General features: G+C 40.0%; 2 protein-coding genes across 3 annotated transcripts; both read left to right on the top strand.

Moving 5' to 3' along the window:
* Window positions 1-3,474: 3,474 nt before the first annotated feature.
* Window positions 3,475-11,759, top strand: LOC103704437 (E3 ubiquitin-protein ligase At1g63170). Its single transcript, XM_039130474.1, is given in 5 exon segments — window positions 3,475-4,815; window positions 4,927-5,907; window positions 9,061-9,186; window positions 9,260-9,554; window positions 9,752-11,759. Coding segments are annotated over 4 exon segments (1,338 nt in total). The 5' UTR covers window positions 3,475-4,815; window positions 4,927-5,224; the 3' UTR covers window positions 9,986-11,759.
* A 2,321-nt stretch (window positions 11,760-14,080) lies between these two features.
* Window positions 14,081-16,319, top strand: LOC103704444 (extracellular ribonuclease LE-like). Of its 2 annotated transcripts, XM_008787719.4 has the most exons (4): window positions 14,081-14,258; window positions 14,507-14,662; window positions 15,437-15,629; window positions 15,860-16,319. In XM_008787719.4, exons 1-4 carry the CDS (start codon window positions 14,154-14,156, stop codon window positions 16,147-16,149), a joined length of 744 nt encoding a protein of 247 aa, XP_008785941.2. In that variant the 5' UTR covers window positions 14,081-14,153; the 3' UTR covers window positions 16,150-16,319. The 2 variants fall into 2 exon arrangements, with proteins under 2 accessions (XP_008785941.2, XP_008785950.2); XM_008787728.4 differs by lacking the exon at window positions 14,507-14,662 and having other exon boundaries at window positions 14,094-14,258.
* Window positions 16,320-16,356: the final 37 nt, after the last annotated feature.

Genomic DNA, 16,356 nt, shown 5'->3' with positions numbered 1-16,356 from the left:
TGTCTGATCTGATGATTGAAGGAGAGAAGAGTCTGAACACCTGCACTATACAACGCTGATCGAGTGCACTCCACTCCTATTCCCAGGTGTGATACTCTCGACAAAGTTGCTTGGGGTCTATCTCTTTCACTCAGAGCTAGAACATGAAATCTTTATAAACTCTACAGTCCAGGTCCAGTGGAAGTGAGGAATGGTGCATGGGTGTGGAAGTTGGGGACTCATTCCAGAGTTGCCTTAAATTCTTTTGGAAGTTGACTTGGCACCGGATCCCTCGTGGAAGCATTTTGGCAAGGAGAGGATTGAATTTAGCTCCATTCTGTGATACCTGTTCGGATATAGAGGAGACTATTGGCCATGTCCTTTTTTTCATACGGCGATTGTCAAACATTTCCCTCCTATTTCTTCACTTTCCCTTCCCCGGTTAATGATTTTCTTGAGTTGCTGAGAGGCGGCATGAACAGGAACCACTCCAAGGGGAAAGTGATTGAGGTGGTCTATATTGCTTACCATATTTGATTTGAGTCGGAAGGATTATATTTTTAGAAAAGAAAATCTGGGGCCGAGACTCATTCTTATGAGAGCATTGATGCAAGTTTTAGAGAGCATGTGCACTAGTTGGTGGAGGATCTATGGCTATTGGGGAAACTCGGGACTCATATTCCGTAGGTTCTACGCTACCATAGATGTTCTTTCTCATTGTGGAGCCTCCGTCCCAAAATTACTTGAAGATCAATTTTGATAACAGTGTTTGGGATAGAGACAGATATGGTATGGGGCTAGCTGCATAGTTTTGGAGGGAGACTAAACATGGTGGTGGGTTGGGCAACAAGGCAGTATTGTCTGGTCCATGCCCATCCACTTCTGACGGATATTTAGGAATTGATTGATGATTTGATAAAAATCGGGATGACTCATATCTTCAGAAAGATAAATTTTGTTGCAGGTTGGACGGCTTTTTATGTGGCCAGACATGCCGTACGTAGAAATTTATCTACAGTTTCTATTCAACCCCGAGATATTTTGCACTCCGACTCTTCTGACCGTATTTATACTAAAATGCAATAAGACACCTGTTTAATAATAATTAAAAAAGAACGCCGCCCCAAGTCAACATACTATTTATAATGGTTACTCAGTCATTGCCGTATCGCAGACGCCCATCTTATTCAGCCTTCCCAGCCAGCTCAAGAAAGACCTTTTCGAAGACCGCCGCCCGGCATCGCAACGTCACATCATTCTTCTCTCGAGCTATCACTGGAAATCAGTTCTGGAAAGGTCCTGGAAGGAGTAGAGTTCGATTTAAAGTCCAACATGAGCGCTTGAAAAGTAATAGGGATGTGGCCTGCAGTTTAGCGCACTCCGTGGCAGGTTTTGTTTCATCGTGTGCTTCTAGTGTTCCCTTTTCTGCTAGTTTAAAGTAAGTACTTAACGGCGCTTCTTGTTTGACGTGCGATCATGTCTCCTTTTGCTTATTTCTCTTTCTCATAAAGTTGCTCGCTAACAAGCAGACCATACTGCGTCTTCACCATAACAAGCCCATGTCCATCCAGTTGATTTTGTACATTAATAAGACCATTGGTTGAACAGTTATACGTGGAAGTTTCAGGTACAAATCAAGCAACTTGCGTTGGATTTTACGTCAATAGAGCAAGCATTTATGTGGAAAAGACTGATAACAAATCAAAATGATAGCTTTATAGGACGTATATAGCTGTCTCAAGAAACACGCCTGAATAATCTCTTTCGCCCTCGATCGGCAAGCTTGGCTTGCCAGTTTAACCAATCTCCATCCCGAGTTTGAGGTGGAATTGATTCAAGATGCCTTTCTTTCTGTCCTTTTAACAAAGAATAGTAAGCTATCCCCAGCTCTTATTCAGGTAGGTCAGGGATTTAGGTGAGGTTGTTGAACGAGAAATCTAGACAGATATGTAGAATCGTAGATAGATAGAGAGAGATCCACGTGTTTCCAAACACCCAAGCAACTTCACTCCTCCCTTTACCAACTTGCAATCGACATCTGAGGTTTTTTTTGGTAGAAAGAGAAGCTTAGCGCTGGACCGAAAAGAACGACCAGGCTTAAAGTTACATCAACATCATGCATACTACTATGCATTACAGCCACAGGCCCACACGCAATGGACAGGTGGTTCCTTTAATAGTGCTTCTCTTGGTTCACCCAATCTACGAGAGTTGCTTGGACTTGTATCTCGCTCGCTAGATAGGCATGTGCTCACACTCCAATACATCTGGTTGCTTTTGTCCCTATATTACTCCATCGAGAATTGACAAGCTTCTACATAAAATTTGTTTCTATGTTATAAAAATATTTGTTCATGTCCAACCTATTTTGATAGAAAATGTAAATCATAGGGCAAAAAATTAAGACAACGAACCATGATTAAAAATATGAATGCAAGATGTATAATTTTGCTAAATGAGTATATATCGCCAGCAAGTTTTACTCCGTGCAACTTAGAGGATTAATATAACCTGTCATGAATTAGATGCCGCAAACATGGAATAGGCATAGCTATATCTAACGTGTCTTTCTTGAATGCTCAGAATTTATCATAAATATATCAAGAACGATAACAAGGCAATTTTTTGTTGAACCAGCTCTATCATTAAGTTGATGGACCAATTCAATCACGAAACAACACACACACACACACACACACACATATATATATATATAATGATTTTTTTTTCATCGTCATTGTGCCCGTTGCTTTGCGGTCTAGCCGTGGATCTGATCCATCCAATCGATAACCACTTGATTCAGAACTCAAGTTCATCCTTGTTTCCTGGGAGCTCTCGCCCTCCAGCCATCTTAAAGTGAACTTTGATGGTAGTGCATCCGGTGATGGAGAGAAAGCAGAAGTGGGTTTTGTGATCAGGAGTCATGACTCACAGATCATAGCTGCGGATGGGCGATGCACTTATGGAGTTATGGGTTGACAGCATTGGGGGCAGAGCTCAGAGCCGTATAGGAAGGCATTTCTTATGCCAGGAGGAGATTGGGGGCAGAGCGCATCATCATTGAGGAAGATTTGGCCATGGTGATCGATTGGATACGGAAAGAGGGGAGTAAGACGGACGAATGCCCTCTTATTGACGATATTCGACGGATGGTGCAAGATTGCATGAAGTTTCAGGCAAGTAGTACACGTGTATAGAAAGGCGAATAAGACAGTCGACTAAGTCACCTCCTATGCAGCACAGCATTCCGAAAAAGTTCTCACATCAGGAAACTAGCCCTTCACACTTATACCATTTTGTAATTCTTAACTCTACTGACCGCACCAATATTAGGGTAGGGTGAACAACCTGTACCAAAAAAAAATCAATAACCACTCAACATTGCCGATCTGTACCGTTAATGGACTCCGTGGCCGCCACGGCCTTTCCATCACCCCCAGCCAGGGAACTCGCTGATCAGACGCCGAGGAACACCGTTAGAATTCCTGATAAATGGACACGAAGGGCTGCTGTTCTCACATCCACATATATAATATTCCGAAACGGGTCTTGCAAGCCACGTAAACGCCGAGGCTGGTGCCCGAAAAATTCCTACGGGAAGAAAACCTGGGGGTAAAACAGAGAGAGAGAGAGAGAGAGAGAGAGAGGGAAATGACCGAGAAATTTCAACCGACTCTCTCCCTAATTCCAATAGAGGGCCAAAACGGGTCGCGAGATTTGATACGATATCCTCCGATATCTCCCATCCTCTCGCCCCTTTAATCGCCAGAAACCCTCCCCTAATCTGAGGTTTTTGCCCATCTTCGCTTCTTGGTTCGATTCCCCGGTTGTCCGGCCGAAGTGGGCCGGAATACGCTTGGAAATCTCGTTTTCTTGAACATTTCTTTGCCGGAGCTGCCGATACCCCTTTCTTCTTTGTAATTCAGGTCGGAAATTTCGTCTTGGTAGGGTTCCTTTTGATGCATTATTAGAAGTTTTGAATGAGCTGGAAACTCGTTAATTAGGGTTTGGTTTATGAGACCTTTTTTTTCTAAAAAAATTTATCTTTATACGGTTTTGGTTGGTGGATTGTCGGTTTTCTGGGTGTTGAAGGGTACTTTTCTGTCTTTTTCTTTCATAAGATTACGATAACTCTTGTTTGACTAGGTGGTATTTGAATTTTTGATACGGTTCTTTAATATGTAGTTGAGAGATTGTTTGATGGCATTCATTGATGGGTCGATATCGCTTTATTGATGGATCCAATGGCTTTTGAGAATTATTGATGACCTTTCTTCTTATCTAAATTTTTAGCGTGTTCTTGAGAATTATTTTGATTTGTTCTACAGGTGCTTGCTGTGGAAATGAAAACTGTTAGCAGATATTGTGGTAGTGGGTAATAAGTGATGTAATAGACTTCCATATTTAAAGCTTCGGCACCTGAATAGTTAATGTAGGTCGGCATGGTTTATTCACTGAAGGTTTTTATTTTGCATGTTGCAAGTCTTATTAGTTTGTGTTTAGATTAACCCTATGAGGAAGAATATTATTTTCTGTGTTATCTTGTTAAGAGAACTATTTCTGTGTTTCCTTGTAGCAATATGATCTTGCTTAGCTAGTGTTTCTGAATGAAAATTTAGTAAGCTTAAGTCCGTCTTTCACAATGACATGTTGTGTTTCTTCACAAAACCGCAGCTTTGTCACATTTAAGAAGGCGTGAAATAACTTAGGAATTTGACTTCAAAGTACATTGGCCTTACTCTTGCAGAGTAGTCGACTACCATCCCTGGCCTCTTCAGGTGCATAGGCACTTATAAAGTTTATATAAAATAGTATGTCTACAATGTGCTAGATCAGGTAACATCAAGCGGTAAAGAATCATCTGAAACTTCATGGTTCATACAGTAATAACTTGATAAAGACACTGTAGCTTTTCCACTGTGTAATAAAATATAATTAGTTTTGCAGGTCGGATTGACTCCACTTGAATTGCTATTCATAGAAGAAGAAAACAACAGAAAAAAGAATTTTCTCTTTTAAGATGCATAGTTTGCTTGATGGAATTCTTTAGAAGTGGTCGTCTCAAATTTCAGAGCATCTCTGTCTATCGTTAAGGTGAAGTGGTAGAATCATTTACTGTGGCTAGTATTGTTACTGAGTTTTGTATGAGACAAATGTTAACTTCTCAGAAAAAGGAAACCGAAGCATAGGAAATTGGCTTATTGCTACTTTTCTGTGCTATCTTTTGCTTCATATTTATTGTTGGATGTCAATGGCTATTCCTCCTCTGGAACCATATGGTGAAGGTCAAACCGACAGACATCCTTTGCTGATGGATCAACCAGCTAAAGTTAATGAAGATGAGCTCATAATTGATATATCAAGGGGTGGTGCTGCTTCTACATCACACTCTCATGGATATGACCAAAACGACTCAGGTGAATTGCATTATGAAGATAGGCCTTCAACAAGCACACCAGCTCTGGTCTTCCAACCATCTTCAGTTTCACCTACTTCATCTGATTCTAGGGATGCGCCATTGACCAGAAGAAGTGATAATTATGGTCGCCATCATGGAAGCCTTCTGAATTCTGGTTTGTGGATTTCGATTGAGCTTGTTGTTAATGTGAGACAAATTATAGCAGCTATTATAGTTATCTTTTTGTCAAGACGTGAACATCCAAAAACTCCATTATTTGCATGTATCATAGGTTGTACAGCAGGCTGTATTGCCACTCTTCCTTATCTTTGTTGGTGCTACATTCATTCCAACAGTCAGGTCTCTGAGCAAGATTGATATCACTCACTTCGAAGTTCTTCTCATAATAACTCTCCTGAGTCTACTTCTTACACATCCATTTCTCCTACACAAGCCTCAGAAGGCAAAAACGATCATAGCAATGGTCCTATCTCTCACCTAGGGCAAAGCATCATAACTACGAGTCTGCGGTACATTTCTTATTCGTTCTATGCAATGTACTAGGCAATGGATTCTTATTACAATCTTAAATATTGTTGGAACATTGCAGCTATTGCTCTTCGATTTTTTCTTTTCATCTTGTTCTTGATTGGCATTTCCATTTATCGGTGTGCAGCACTATGTGTGAAAGATAGATGTAGTTTTTATCTTTCTTATTTTTTTTGATTGCTTGATCAAATTTTATCTATCCTTTAAGATATGATATATGACATCAAATTCATTTTCTACCACCTATGTTCTAAAGTGGCAGAACACTTTTTTTGTTTTTTATTGGAAAACTCACAACTGAGTAATTGGTTGTTGCTCTATGGGTTGGATGTCAGCAGGGGGCATGCCATGACAAGGTGGATAGTTACATTTTAGATGTTGGCTATTGGGCAGTAGAATTTACCTTGAACAAGAATTGGTCTAATGAAAGCAAAATATATATTTTAAATTTACAGATTTTATCTCATCTTTAGTTTCGTTATGCCAGGAGTGTGATGAGTTAAGCTAATAAGGGCTAGGGGGTGCTTGCCTCGATTCAGGCTTTACTGATCCATGTACTATATATCTGTTACATATACACCTGTTACAACATCTGTTACAACTTGTGGGTTGCTTATTAAAAACAAAGGTATTAAGTGTAAAATGCATTGTAATGGCACTATTCCTTGGGAGCATGAGTTTGCATGTCTGCGTCCATTGAATATCCTATCTGATTGTCTTATTAGGGCTGTTAAAGATCAAGCTGTTAGCATCTCATGTTTGGCTCCAAATTTGGCTCACCTGATTTGTAGACAAGCTAAGCTAGAGCTAGGTCTGGTTAACTTGAGCTCGTTTCTATTAAGCTCAAAATAGGAATAATAAATAGATGCTATATAATTATAATATTTATTATCATACTTATTATTGATAATAACAAAATTACTTTGAATTAAAATTATTAGACTAATATAATTCACATAAAAAAGAATGCATTTCAGCTATAATACTGAGATAAAACAATGGAAATTAGCTGAAAATATATGCGCGAAAGTCTCGAGAGGCTTTATGCTCTGATGTAATTTCTTAAGTTCCGCTCAAATCTTAATGAGTTGGCTCGAGTTTGGCTCATTTATAGAATAGGCTGAGCTTCATTTTAACCTAGATTGCTTAAGCTTGGCTCATTTGCACCCCCATGCGTCAGTTCGTTTTGTCTGACAAGAAATCAACTTTGATTTCTTTGTTTTATGCGATGTACAAGTGTAGTATATATAAACAATATACGATGGGTGAAGCTAGGGTTCCGCTTGATTCGATGTGGTTTGGGCCGGTTCGGGCTACTTATTGACCCAAATAGGCATCCTAACTCAAGGTTGGCGGAACCGTCCTAAACCGTCCGGTTTGGGGCGTCCCGAGCCATACTAGCGGCTTACTGGGATGGTTTCGGCAAAGATTCCGAAACACCATGTCGGAGGAGAAGGAGAAGGAAATAGAAGAAAAGAGAGAGCCAGTGGGGGGAGGGAGGGAGAGGGAGAGGGAGAGGGAGAGGGAGAGGGAGGGAGACCAGCAGAGGGTCGGTGAAGGTTAGCGCTGGTGCAAGTGGCTTTTGAACGACTTTACCTAAAAATTACGAAATTTTTTACGGCCAGACCCCTGTTTCGAACGAAAGCTCGCACCAGTGTCGGCCTCCACCGGCCTCCCTCCCTCTCTCCGCCTTTTATCTCTCTCTCTTTTTCTCTCTCGTTCTCCCTCTCCCCCGTCTACGAGCCCGGCATGGCCCGGCGCAGGCCCGTACCAACTCGTCCCGCCGGGCAGTCGGTACGGTGTTCGGTATCGGTTCCGCCATCTTTGTCCTAACTTGGTTCCACATCGGTTCAGATCAGTACACTCCGAACTTGTTGTTTTGGTTGGTTCGGCACACCACGGTTTGGGTATTGATTAGAGGGTGGATAAGGTTATCGGTGACTAGCCGGACACGGTACAAAATGCATGAATAATCTTATTTGGTCAACGGGCCAAAATGGTAGATAGCCAGATTAAAGTTATTTTAGGAGGACGGTGAATAACTTTAACGACCCCTTTAGCCCCTCCAGTCCCTATTTCCTCTACCGCTTTATCCCAAAATGATATTTTTTACGGTTTCTTTATTATCATCCTCTCAAATTTTGCAAGATGACATTAATGGTGGTTAGTGAGTACCCACGAAACAGTGAATTGCTGGTTAACTGGTTAAGGGGCGAATACCAATGGGGTTAGCTATTCGGCATCCAAACACAGCTTCAGTGGTTTCGTTAGGTCCTTCCACAAATGGTAGGCAATCCCTAATTAGTCCTAAATCAGCAAGTTAAAGTGGTTGGTCTTATTCCACTTTGACCCTGAATCAAGTGCAGCCTAAGAACTGCATTTAGCATAGATCAACTTGTAGGTCTATTAGTACATTTGTGGCCCATCTGTTTTAAACTCCTCTCCTGAATTTGTTTTTGAAACCTGCAATGTGAGCAATACAAGCCCTCATGGAGTTTTTTAGAAAAGCCTGTTGTCTCTGGAATTGGAGGGGTGGTTTATGGTGAGGATGAAATTCCTTTTGGTTTCACTGGCCTTGCGGTGTTAAATTAATGAATGATGCAGAGGATTCCATTCTTGCTAAGGGTTTAAACTAGTTGGACCTTTTTTGAGTAAGTATGGCCTGTTGTGAATCTAAGAATGCTAGAGCTCAAGTTGAGCAATAGAAGGTTAAAACTCAGAAACTTGCTTTTGTTTGTTGATGAGAATTGAGATATTGTAAATAGTGGAGAACTGTCATTTATTTATATTGAGAGGGATGACATGTCTTAGTGAATTCCCTTAGTACATAAGTGTCGACTGACCTCTTTTTTCCTTTTTATGTGTAGAGATGCATTTAATGGATGCCCGTCTCCGGCCATTCACAGAGATGAAGTTCTTTCATATAGTATTATAGGCAGAACCAAGAACTTTCACTAATTATACAGGACAATCAAATGTTTACTGATGACACACAAAATTTGGTCTAATCTTTCTAGTGCCTCTGCATGTTTTGTTTCTGTCACAGAACCAGATAGGAACCTGGTGTAATTTTCCAGGCATAACTTCTTCCTTGTTATGAATTTTTCATGAAAGTCCTATGTAATAATTTGCAGGATTAATGCTCTAGTTGACCATTTCAAGATGGCCTTAGACTGCTTCTTTGCTCTGTGGTTTGTTGTTGGAAATGTGTGGATATTTGGTGGGCGCTCATCTTCTCAAGATGCTCCTAACTTGTACAGGTAGAATCTAGTTGGCATTTTTTTCCATCTCATCCATATCCTGGTCTACCACTAATATTTGTCTATTCCTCAGGTTATGTAAAGTTTTCCTTATGTTCAGCTGTATTGGGTATGCTCTGCCTTTCATTCTGTGTGCAATGATATGCTGTTGCTTGCCTTGCATTATATCTATCATGGGCTTTAGAGAGGAAATAAGCCACAACCGAGGTGCTACCTCAGAATCAATTACTGCGCTACCAACCTACAAGTTCAAATCAACGCAACCTCAAAATGGAGAAGAGAGTGAAATTAAATCAGACAGCCAAGGCGATGGTGGGATCTTGGCTGCTGGTACTGACAAGGAACACATGATTTCTGCTGAGGATGCTTTGAGTCTTTTCTATGCTTGCTGTTGCATCTCGTGTTCCATTTGCATTTCTAGTAGTCTAGCAGTCTGGATGGAGGGTCATCTATGTCTTGGTTATCTAAAAATAATGATTTCTTTAAATCGCAAATGTTCACTGTTTCACTGAATCGAAGTCCTGTCTTGCTGGTATTTACAATATAGGTGCTTTGGCTTCTGTAGGTTTGTTGTATCTGCCTGGCAAATTATGTAAATAATGATGAGCTCCGTGAGCTTCCATGTGCCCACTATTTCCACATGGAATGTGTGGATAAATGGCTCAAGACAAATGCATTGTGCCCCCTATGCAAGTCTGAAGTAAGGAGCACCGCAGGCTCTTCAGGCACGAACTCCGGGCGTTGTCACAGTGACAGGAGGGTGGGGAATGGTGCTTTGCTACAGCAAGAAATATGGTAGATGATTCTATTTTATGATTGATAGGTCTTTCCAATAGGCAGTATCAGATTGGAAATTCTTATTTGCAAGCCTGTACCATACATCGATGCATGCATCGAAGGATATGTGGTGAATGGATTCTGGTGCTAGCTACAACATTTATCATCAATTGCTTTGGGAGTGGTTGTGGCTGTTACATCTATAGATGTCGGTGAATGTTTTTCACAGGTCATGAGATAGAACGGTGCTGAATTGGTGCTCTGTTTATACAAGATGATTTTATGACCTATATTCTGGAATAGCTTTAGTAAGATCGACCAACATTTTCATTCTGAAATCACAAATTACAGTTGGTTGTTGGTTTAATCCTTTTTGAAGACAGCTATGGCTTTCTAAGCATCAAGAAATGGTTGTGGAAATGATGACAGCAAATCAAAAATGCATGGAGAGAAAATGACTGGTTAATTATATATCAATATTACTCCAAGTTGTCTCTTTGGGGGGTGGGGGGTGGGGGGGCACACGTGGTGCTTCTGTTGTAATCTAAAGAATGGATGTCAGGGCACTGGAGAATCAGCATAATTTGATACCTACCTTGTCGCTGAAGTTGTAAGGTGGTGATATTGTGCTTCAACTTTTCAAGCATGGAATTAGAGAGATGGTATGGTTGTAATTTCTGTGCAGCCACCTTCGAATATATGACCATTATGATGCTGAAGCTGTTGAGATTTGCATTAATTGAAGAGTATGTTATTCTATCAAGGGGAACCCTCCCTCCAAATCTCAGATTGCTTTAATATTTACTGGAAACACAATACCGAGTATGTTATTCTTTCAAATATTTTCAACTCTCTACCAAGGGCAATGACGTTGTTGTATGTGCTGAAAGCGTAACAATCAAAATGACGGAAAAACTGTAAGATATAATGAATGATTTGTAGTTTGATTGCGTTCAGAGTTGATATATATCAGATCGAGGATTTGGCATGAATGAAAGAGGGTGCTAGTGAAAGTCACTTAGCTTGACCACTGCATCATCCACGCAAAAGTTCTGCATGTCATGGATCAGATATGAATGCCAGACATCAGTAGCATTAGCAAATAATCATCGGTAATCTCAATCCTGATAAGCTTGTAACTATGACCTTTCTGCTGCTGCTGCTGCTGCGAGTGCCTTTGGTTGATTGCTTTGGACTCCGTCCTACTTCATTTCCATTGTGGATGGAAGGATGAATTCTTAGTTTTCTTCTTTCTTGTATACAGTGGTTCTCTTTCTGCTTCAGACCTGCTCCCGAGAGTATTTAAGGTTGTTTGGGATTTCATTCATCGTCCTTTTCACATCTTTTATTTGAAAGTTTCATCACTCATCGGTAATCTTTAATTGATATTAAAGATTGCCTTATCCAGCGATGCTATATGAGTTGATTATAACATAACGTCGCTGCGCCATGGTGTACTCATCATCCCTATACCGACATTTCCAGCTGGTTGAATTTTCTTTTCCATTTGTTTTTACTCGTTCCATGCTTCAAAACTATATGGAACACAGACTGGGGAGATGAAAAATGATTGATAGTTTCAGCTTACTCCGCTTGTATCTCTGCTAATGGGAATGGATTCACCTTGTCAGCTGTGGCGAGTATATCCTTGGTCCTCTGTCACTTATTCCAGGTTAAGTGAAAAAAGTGGCTTAGTTACCTTTTTGAAGTGCGGAGTTTACTCTTAGAATAGATAAATTAACTTTTGATGTTCTTATATTTTGACAAGGAGAATGTTTTGACAATGATTGAAAACATTATTATCTTGCTTATAGATATTTGTGATCTCTTCCAGTTTATTCTTTGCACCAAGATGGCAATGGTGGAATTGACAAAATATCGCAAATGTTTGGTCGGTATGTGTGGAAATCATAGGATTCTCAGAAAATGATGTATTCGCTAGAAACGAGAGTAAAGAAGATCAATGTAGAAAATAAAGATCTAATTTAAAAAACATGCAGAAAATAGTTTAACAAAAATCGAAGTGGGCAACCTGGAATAAAGGCATGTATTCACTACCCTATAGCTGCCAATGCTTCCCCTTGTGCAGTATGACATCTGCAACTCCAAGGTATAATCTCTTCGAGTTTGCAGCATTCTCCTCTATGTGCTCATACATAGGAGGAATAAAACCAATCTTCCTCATCCTAGATTGCCCACGAAAGAAGAAATATCACGATTGGAGAGAGAAGGATTGTAGCAGATGCTACAGATATGGGGAGAGTTTCTATTTGCCTATGCCGACAACATTGTCGTAGAAGAACCCTTTAATTGGTCTTGAAATATGAGATCTTAGTGTCATGGAGAGAAATTCTTCATCCGACTCTACTTCTCCCAACGTTTTCCGAAACTAGCTCAACAAATCTCAAGGTTAGAGATCACCATTGCATCCGTTGGAGATAAAGGTCAGATACTTTTGAGAATTTGGAGAAAAAATAAAATACAGAAAATTTGAATAATTAATTATTTATGTAAGAAACCAAATTCTAATAGTATAGCCTCGTGTTCAATGGTAGAATTGAGTTTGGGTGGAAGCTGTACGACCCATCACCCATTTGTCTCATTTTATGCATATCCTCTTTTGAGAAAATATAATCCATTCAATTTAGTGAAGGCAGCAACAAAAAAAAAAATGCAGAAGCAAAACTAGAATTATATTAATATAATTAATTAAATAAAAAATTATAAATCACTCTACATGACAACTCCATCGTTTTGCATGTGGGCATTGGAAATGCCGTACATCACTCCCGGGGCCACATTCTCTGGGCACCTTTTTTTTTTTTTTTTTCCTAAATTTTTTTTCCCTCTCTACGTGGCATGCCATCTTTCAAATCAATGACCCCCCCTCAGATTAATCTTATATGAGCACAACTAATTAAATCACTAGAAAGTAAACTGCATAGTGGTGAAAAAATAGAAGCATGCTCAATCTAGAAGAACTTTACTAAATGATGAGCAGTAAAAAAAACAATTCATTCAGCAGCTTTATTCGCCTTACAAGATATATGCACAATCCGCAAGATACAACACTTTTTTAGCAATCGTTGGACGTTGCACAACGGCGGATGCTCAGCCTCTCGTCTTATCTTTTAAATTTGCCCAACTAATTTAGCTGAGTTTTTCTCAAGGGTGATGTTCCCTATCTCAAGTACCCACCTCGCGTAAAAAATCTCCTCCTACGCTTCCCTTGGCTCCACCACGCCCCCTTCAAAACTGTGGGCTCCCACCGCGGATGCCAATAATGGCGAGGCAATGAGAAGGCGACAAAAAAGATATGTACTTGGGCCTCTGTGTCGATTCGCTGCCGGCCCTGGAATCACACCCTACCCCACTCCATTATCAAATCGATCAGAACCCATACAGATGGTAGGTGTAGCTGGACCTCCTTATCCATCCAAGCAAGACGCTCCATGATTGCAGCGGTCCATTTCCCGTCACGTGTTCGATACCAGGCCTCGAAAAGATAAGGTCTCGTCGCCCGTCCACCTCCCACTTTTTCTCGACTGTCTCCCATTTCAATATACAATATTTCTCCATTGTTGGATATTTTCACTGCACTCTATTTTAGAGGAGGAGTGAGAAGTAAAATTCCATTCCCTTCTGCATGATTATTGTTGGTTTTTGATGTGCACATCGCATTCTATTAAGCAAAAACTAATACTAAAGTCGATTGAATGAATAATGCCTTACATGAACCAACGTACCAATATTATTTTATAGAAATCTACCACAAATATTACTGGCGCGTTGTTAAATAGTTTATTAACCGTTTCATTCTATTAAGCAAAAACTAAAAGTAAAGTTGATTGAATAATACGGTCGTAAATAATTTATTTACCTACTCCCACGGATCTATCCATACTGGATTGATTTAATTTATTCAATTTTAAAAAAAAAAATCTTGCTTGCATTACGGATATGGACACGTGGCAGTATATTGTGGTGCCTTTGAAGCGTGCGACAACAGGAGCCGCTCGATCGTGAGTACCCTTCGAAGCCCACGTTCATCTCATGCATTAAAATTGAAATGGGGAAACGCGAGGGAAACGTTCCACCGATCGTCTATAAATAACCGCCCCGAGGCCGGTGTCCTGCAGCGCATTGAGCTGGTTCGTTGCTCGGCAAACGAGAAGCGGATCGAGTGAAGCATGGCTTCTTCTCGCATTGCAGCAGTTCTCCTCCTCCTCGGAGTGCTTTCTGCCGCGCCATTGGCAACCGCTAAAACCTTTGATTTCTTCTACCTCGTCTTCATGGTATCTCCTCTCTCCTTCCGTTCAATATAAACACCCTAGTCTATAACTCCAGATATACAAATCTTTCCTTCCTTCCTTCCTTCCTCCCTTCTAAAACCTCCTTTGAAACAATGATGGAACAGCAGAGTGCAAGCCAGTCCGGGCATTATTTGATTCCTTCATTGTTCTAGATTTTTTCTTATTTTCTCTTTTCTTTTCATCATTATTATCCATTGAAATAAGGAAGTATTATTATTGGTTGAGTGCAGTGGCCGGGAGCATACTGTGCGCAGTCTGGGTGTTGTGTTCCGACCACCGGACTGCCTGCCGACGATTTCTTCCTCAGGGGACTGTGGACTTATAATGCCACGACTATGGAGTCGGTCACCAAGTGCAAAAAAAATTCACCCTTTTACATCAACCAAGTAAAACTATTATTCTCACTTTATTTACCTTCTGAAGAATTTAGATAAATCAAAGACTTGCTCTCTTCTTGATAGAAAGAGCCATGAGGGAGCTTTTAATTCTGCAGGAGTACTTGGCAGACAGACTTGCATGCTCTTTTTGGGTGAAAAATATGAATTGAAGGTTACTTACCTTGTCTTCCAGTGATATGGCTACGTTCTTTGGGTCTAACTAATACGCAAGTTCCGACCGTTGCTACGAGGACCGAATGGCTGGGCGTGAACATGAATCATAGGCTACCCAAATTAAATAATGCCGGCGCAATAGACGTGCCCATGGACGCACACGTACCTTAAAAAAAAGAAAAGGAAAAAAAAGAAAAAGAAAAAAGGAAAAACACATTGACATGTCATATAAAACTATGAGATAAAGTAAATCACTGGAATGTTTCTTTAATATTTTCATTATTATCATGATAATATAATTAATGTGAAATGCTCTCATAAAATACCTATTACGTAATCATGTTCTAACTGTTTAGCGGTATCATCACAATACACAATCTACTCTCTTATTTCTCTTTTTATATCCGTTTGCACTTTATTCAATTCTTACAATATAGAGAATTGGAAACTCTCACGACGTTTTGCTGATAAAATTCTTCAGAATAAGAAATGCTTGAGTGCACAGAGGTTACATGCCCGCTCTCTCGTTTCTTTTATAAATGTAAAATCTAGAAATTTGGTTTTTGCTTGTGTGTTTGGTATCTAATGGAGATGCTATTTTTGCATTAGCTCTCGGGCTTGCGTGAAGAGCTAAATTCATATTGGACCAATATCAAATGCCCAAGCACCGATGGTAAATCTACGTGGAAGAGCACATGGAAGTCGTATGGTGTATGCTCGGGCATGAACGAGACCGATTACTTCCAATTCGCATTGAAACTTCGAGCCAAAGTTGACTTGCTCTCACTCTTGAAAAAGCAAGGTTGTTGAGATAACTCAATTTACTTGAATCAATATTTTTATGATTTAGTTTTTAGTCTTCGCTATCTCAAGGTTACACCAATTAAAAAAAAAAATAAAGGACTCATTTTTTTAAAACAATCACCATGACAACATTGCTCTTGAAAATGAAAAATGCACTATGTTTCTTTGAGTACTAAAATGGAAGAAGTCTCTCATCATAAGTTGTTGATGGATGATTTTATTTTTCAGGTATTTATCCAGATTATAACTTGTATAATGCTACTGATATCCAAAGCGCTATTGTCGAGGGGATTGGAGTGACACCTGAAATCCGATGCAGCAAGGGGCCATTCAACAAATTCCAACTCTATGAGGTTTACATTTGTGTCGACAAGGATGGGGCATTCATGGAGTGCCCTGGCTCTCAAGGGTTCACATGTTCCTCCTCCATTCTTTTCCATCCCTTTCGCTATTGGATGATGAATCAGACTTCTACTATTGATTCCAACCATATTAAGATGCCCATCTCCATGGAGTGATCTAGATGTTTGAGAGAGATCAACTTTGATCGTTTTTATTTCCTTTGAATAAATTCTCTACTTGTCCATCAAATAAGACAAGTTCCTCTCTCTCCTTGGTTAGTATTTGAAGTGATAATATTTATGGACTAATGGATTAGTACGGAAGCACGTAGCACATATTGTATGTATGGGTTTTATGGTAAAGTAAACCAATTTCTTGCTACT

Source organism: Phoenix dactylifera, chromosome 9 (assembly GCF_009389715.1).
Source record: "Phoenix dactylifera cultivar Barhee BC4 chromosome 9, palm_55x_up_171113_PBpolish2nd_filt_p, whole genome shotgun sequence".
In the NCBI taxonomy this organism is placed as follows: Eukaryota; Viridiplantae; Streptophyta; class Magnoliopsida; order Arecales; family Arecaceae; genus Phoenix; species Phoenix dactylifera.
Note: the sequence above shows the minus strand (reverse complement) of the source record. Positions and strands in the feature narration are given on the sequence as shown.

What these genes read in the sequence shown, in the direction of transcription:
- LOC103704444 (XM_008787719.4), top strand. Translation starts at nt 14,154, where the DNA reads ATGGCTTCTTCTCGCATTGCAGCAGTTCTCCTCCTCCTCGGAGTGCTT. An exon ending in TCTTCTACCTCGTCTTCATG is followed by an intron (nt 14,259 to 14,506) that starts GTATCTCCTCTC and finishes GGTTGAGTGCAG; the next exon opens with TGGCCGGGAGCATACTGTGC. An exon ending in CTCACTCTTGAAAAAGCAAG is followed by an intron (nt 15,630 to 15,859) that starts GTTGTTGAGATA and finishes TTTATTTTTCAG; the next exon opens with GTATTTATCCAGATTATAAC.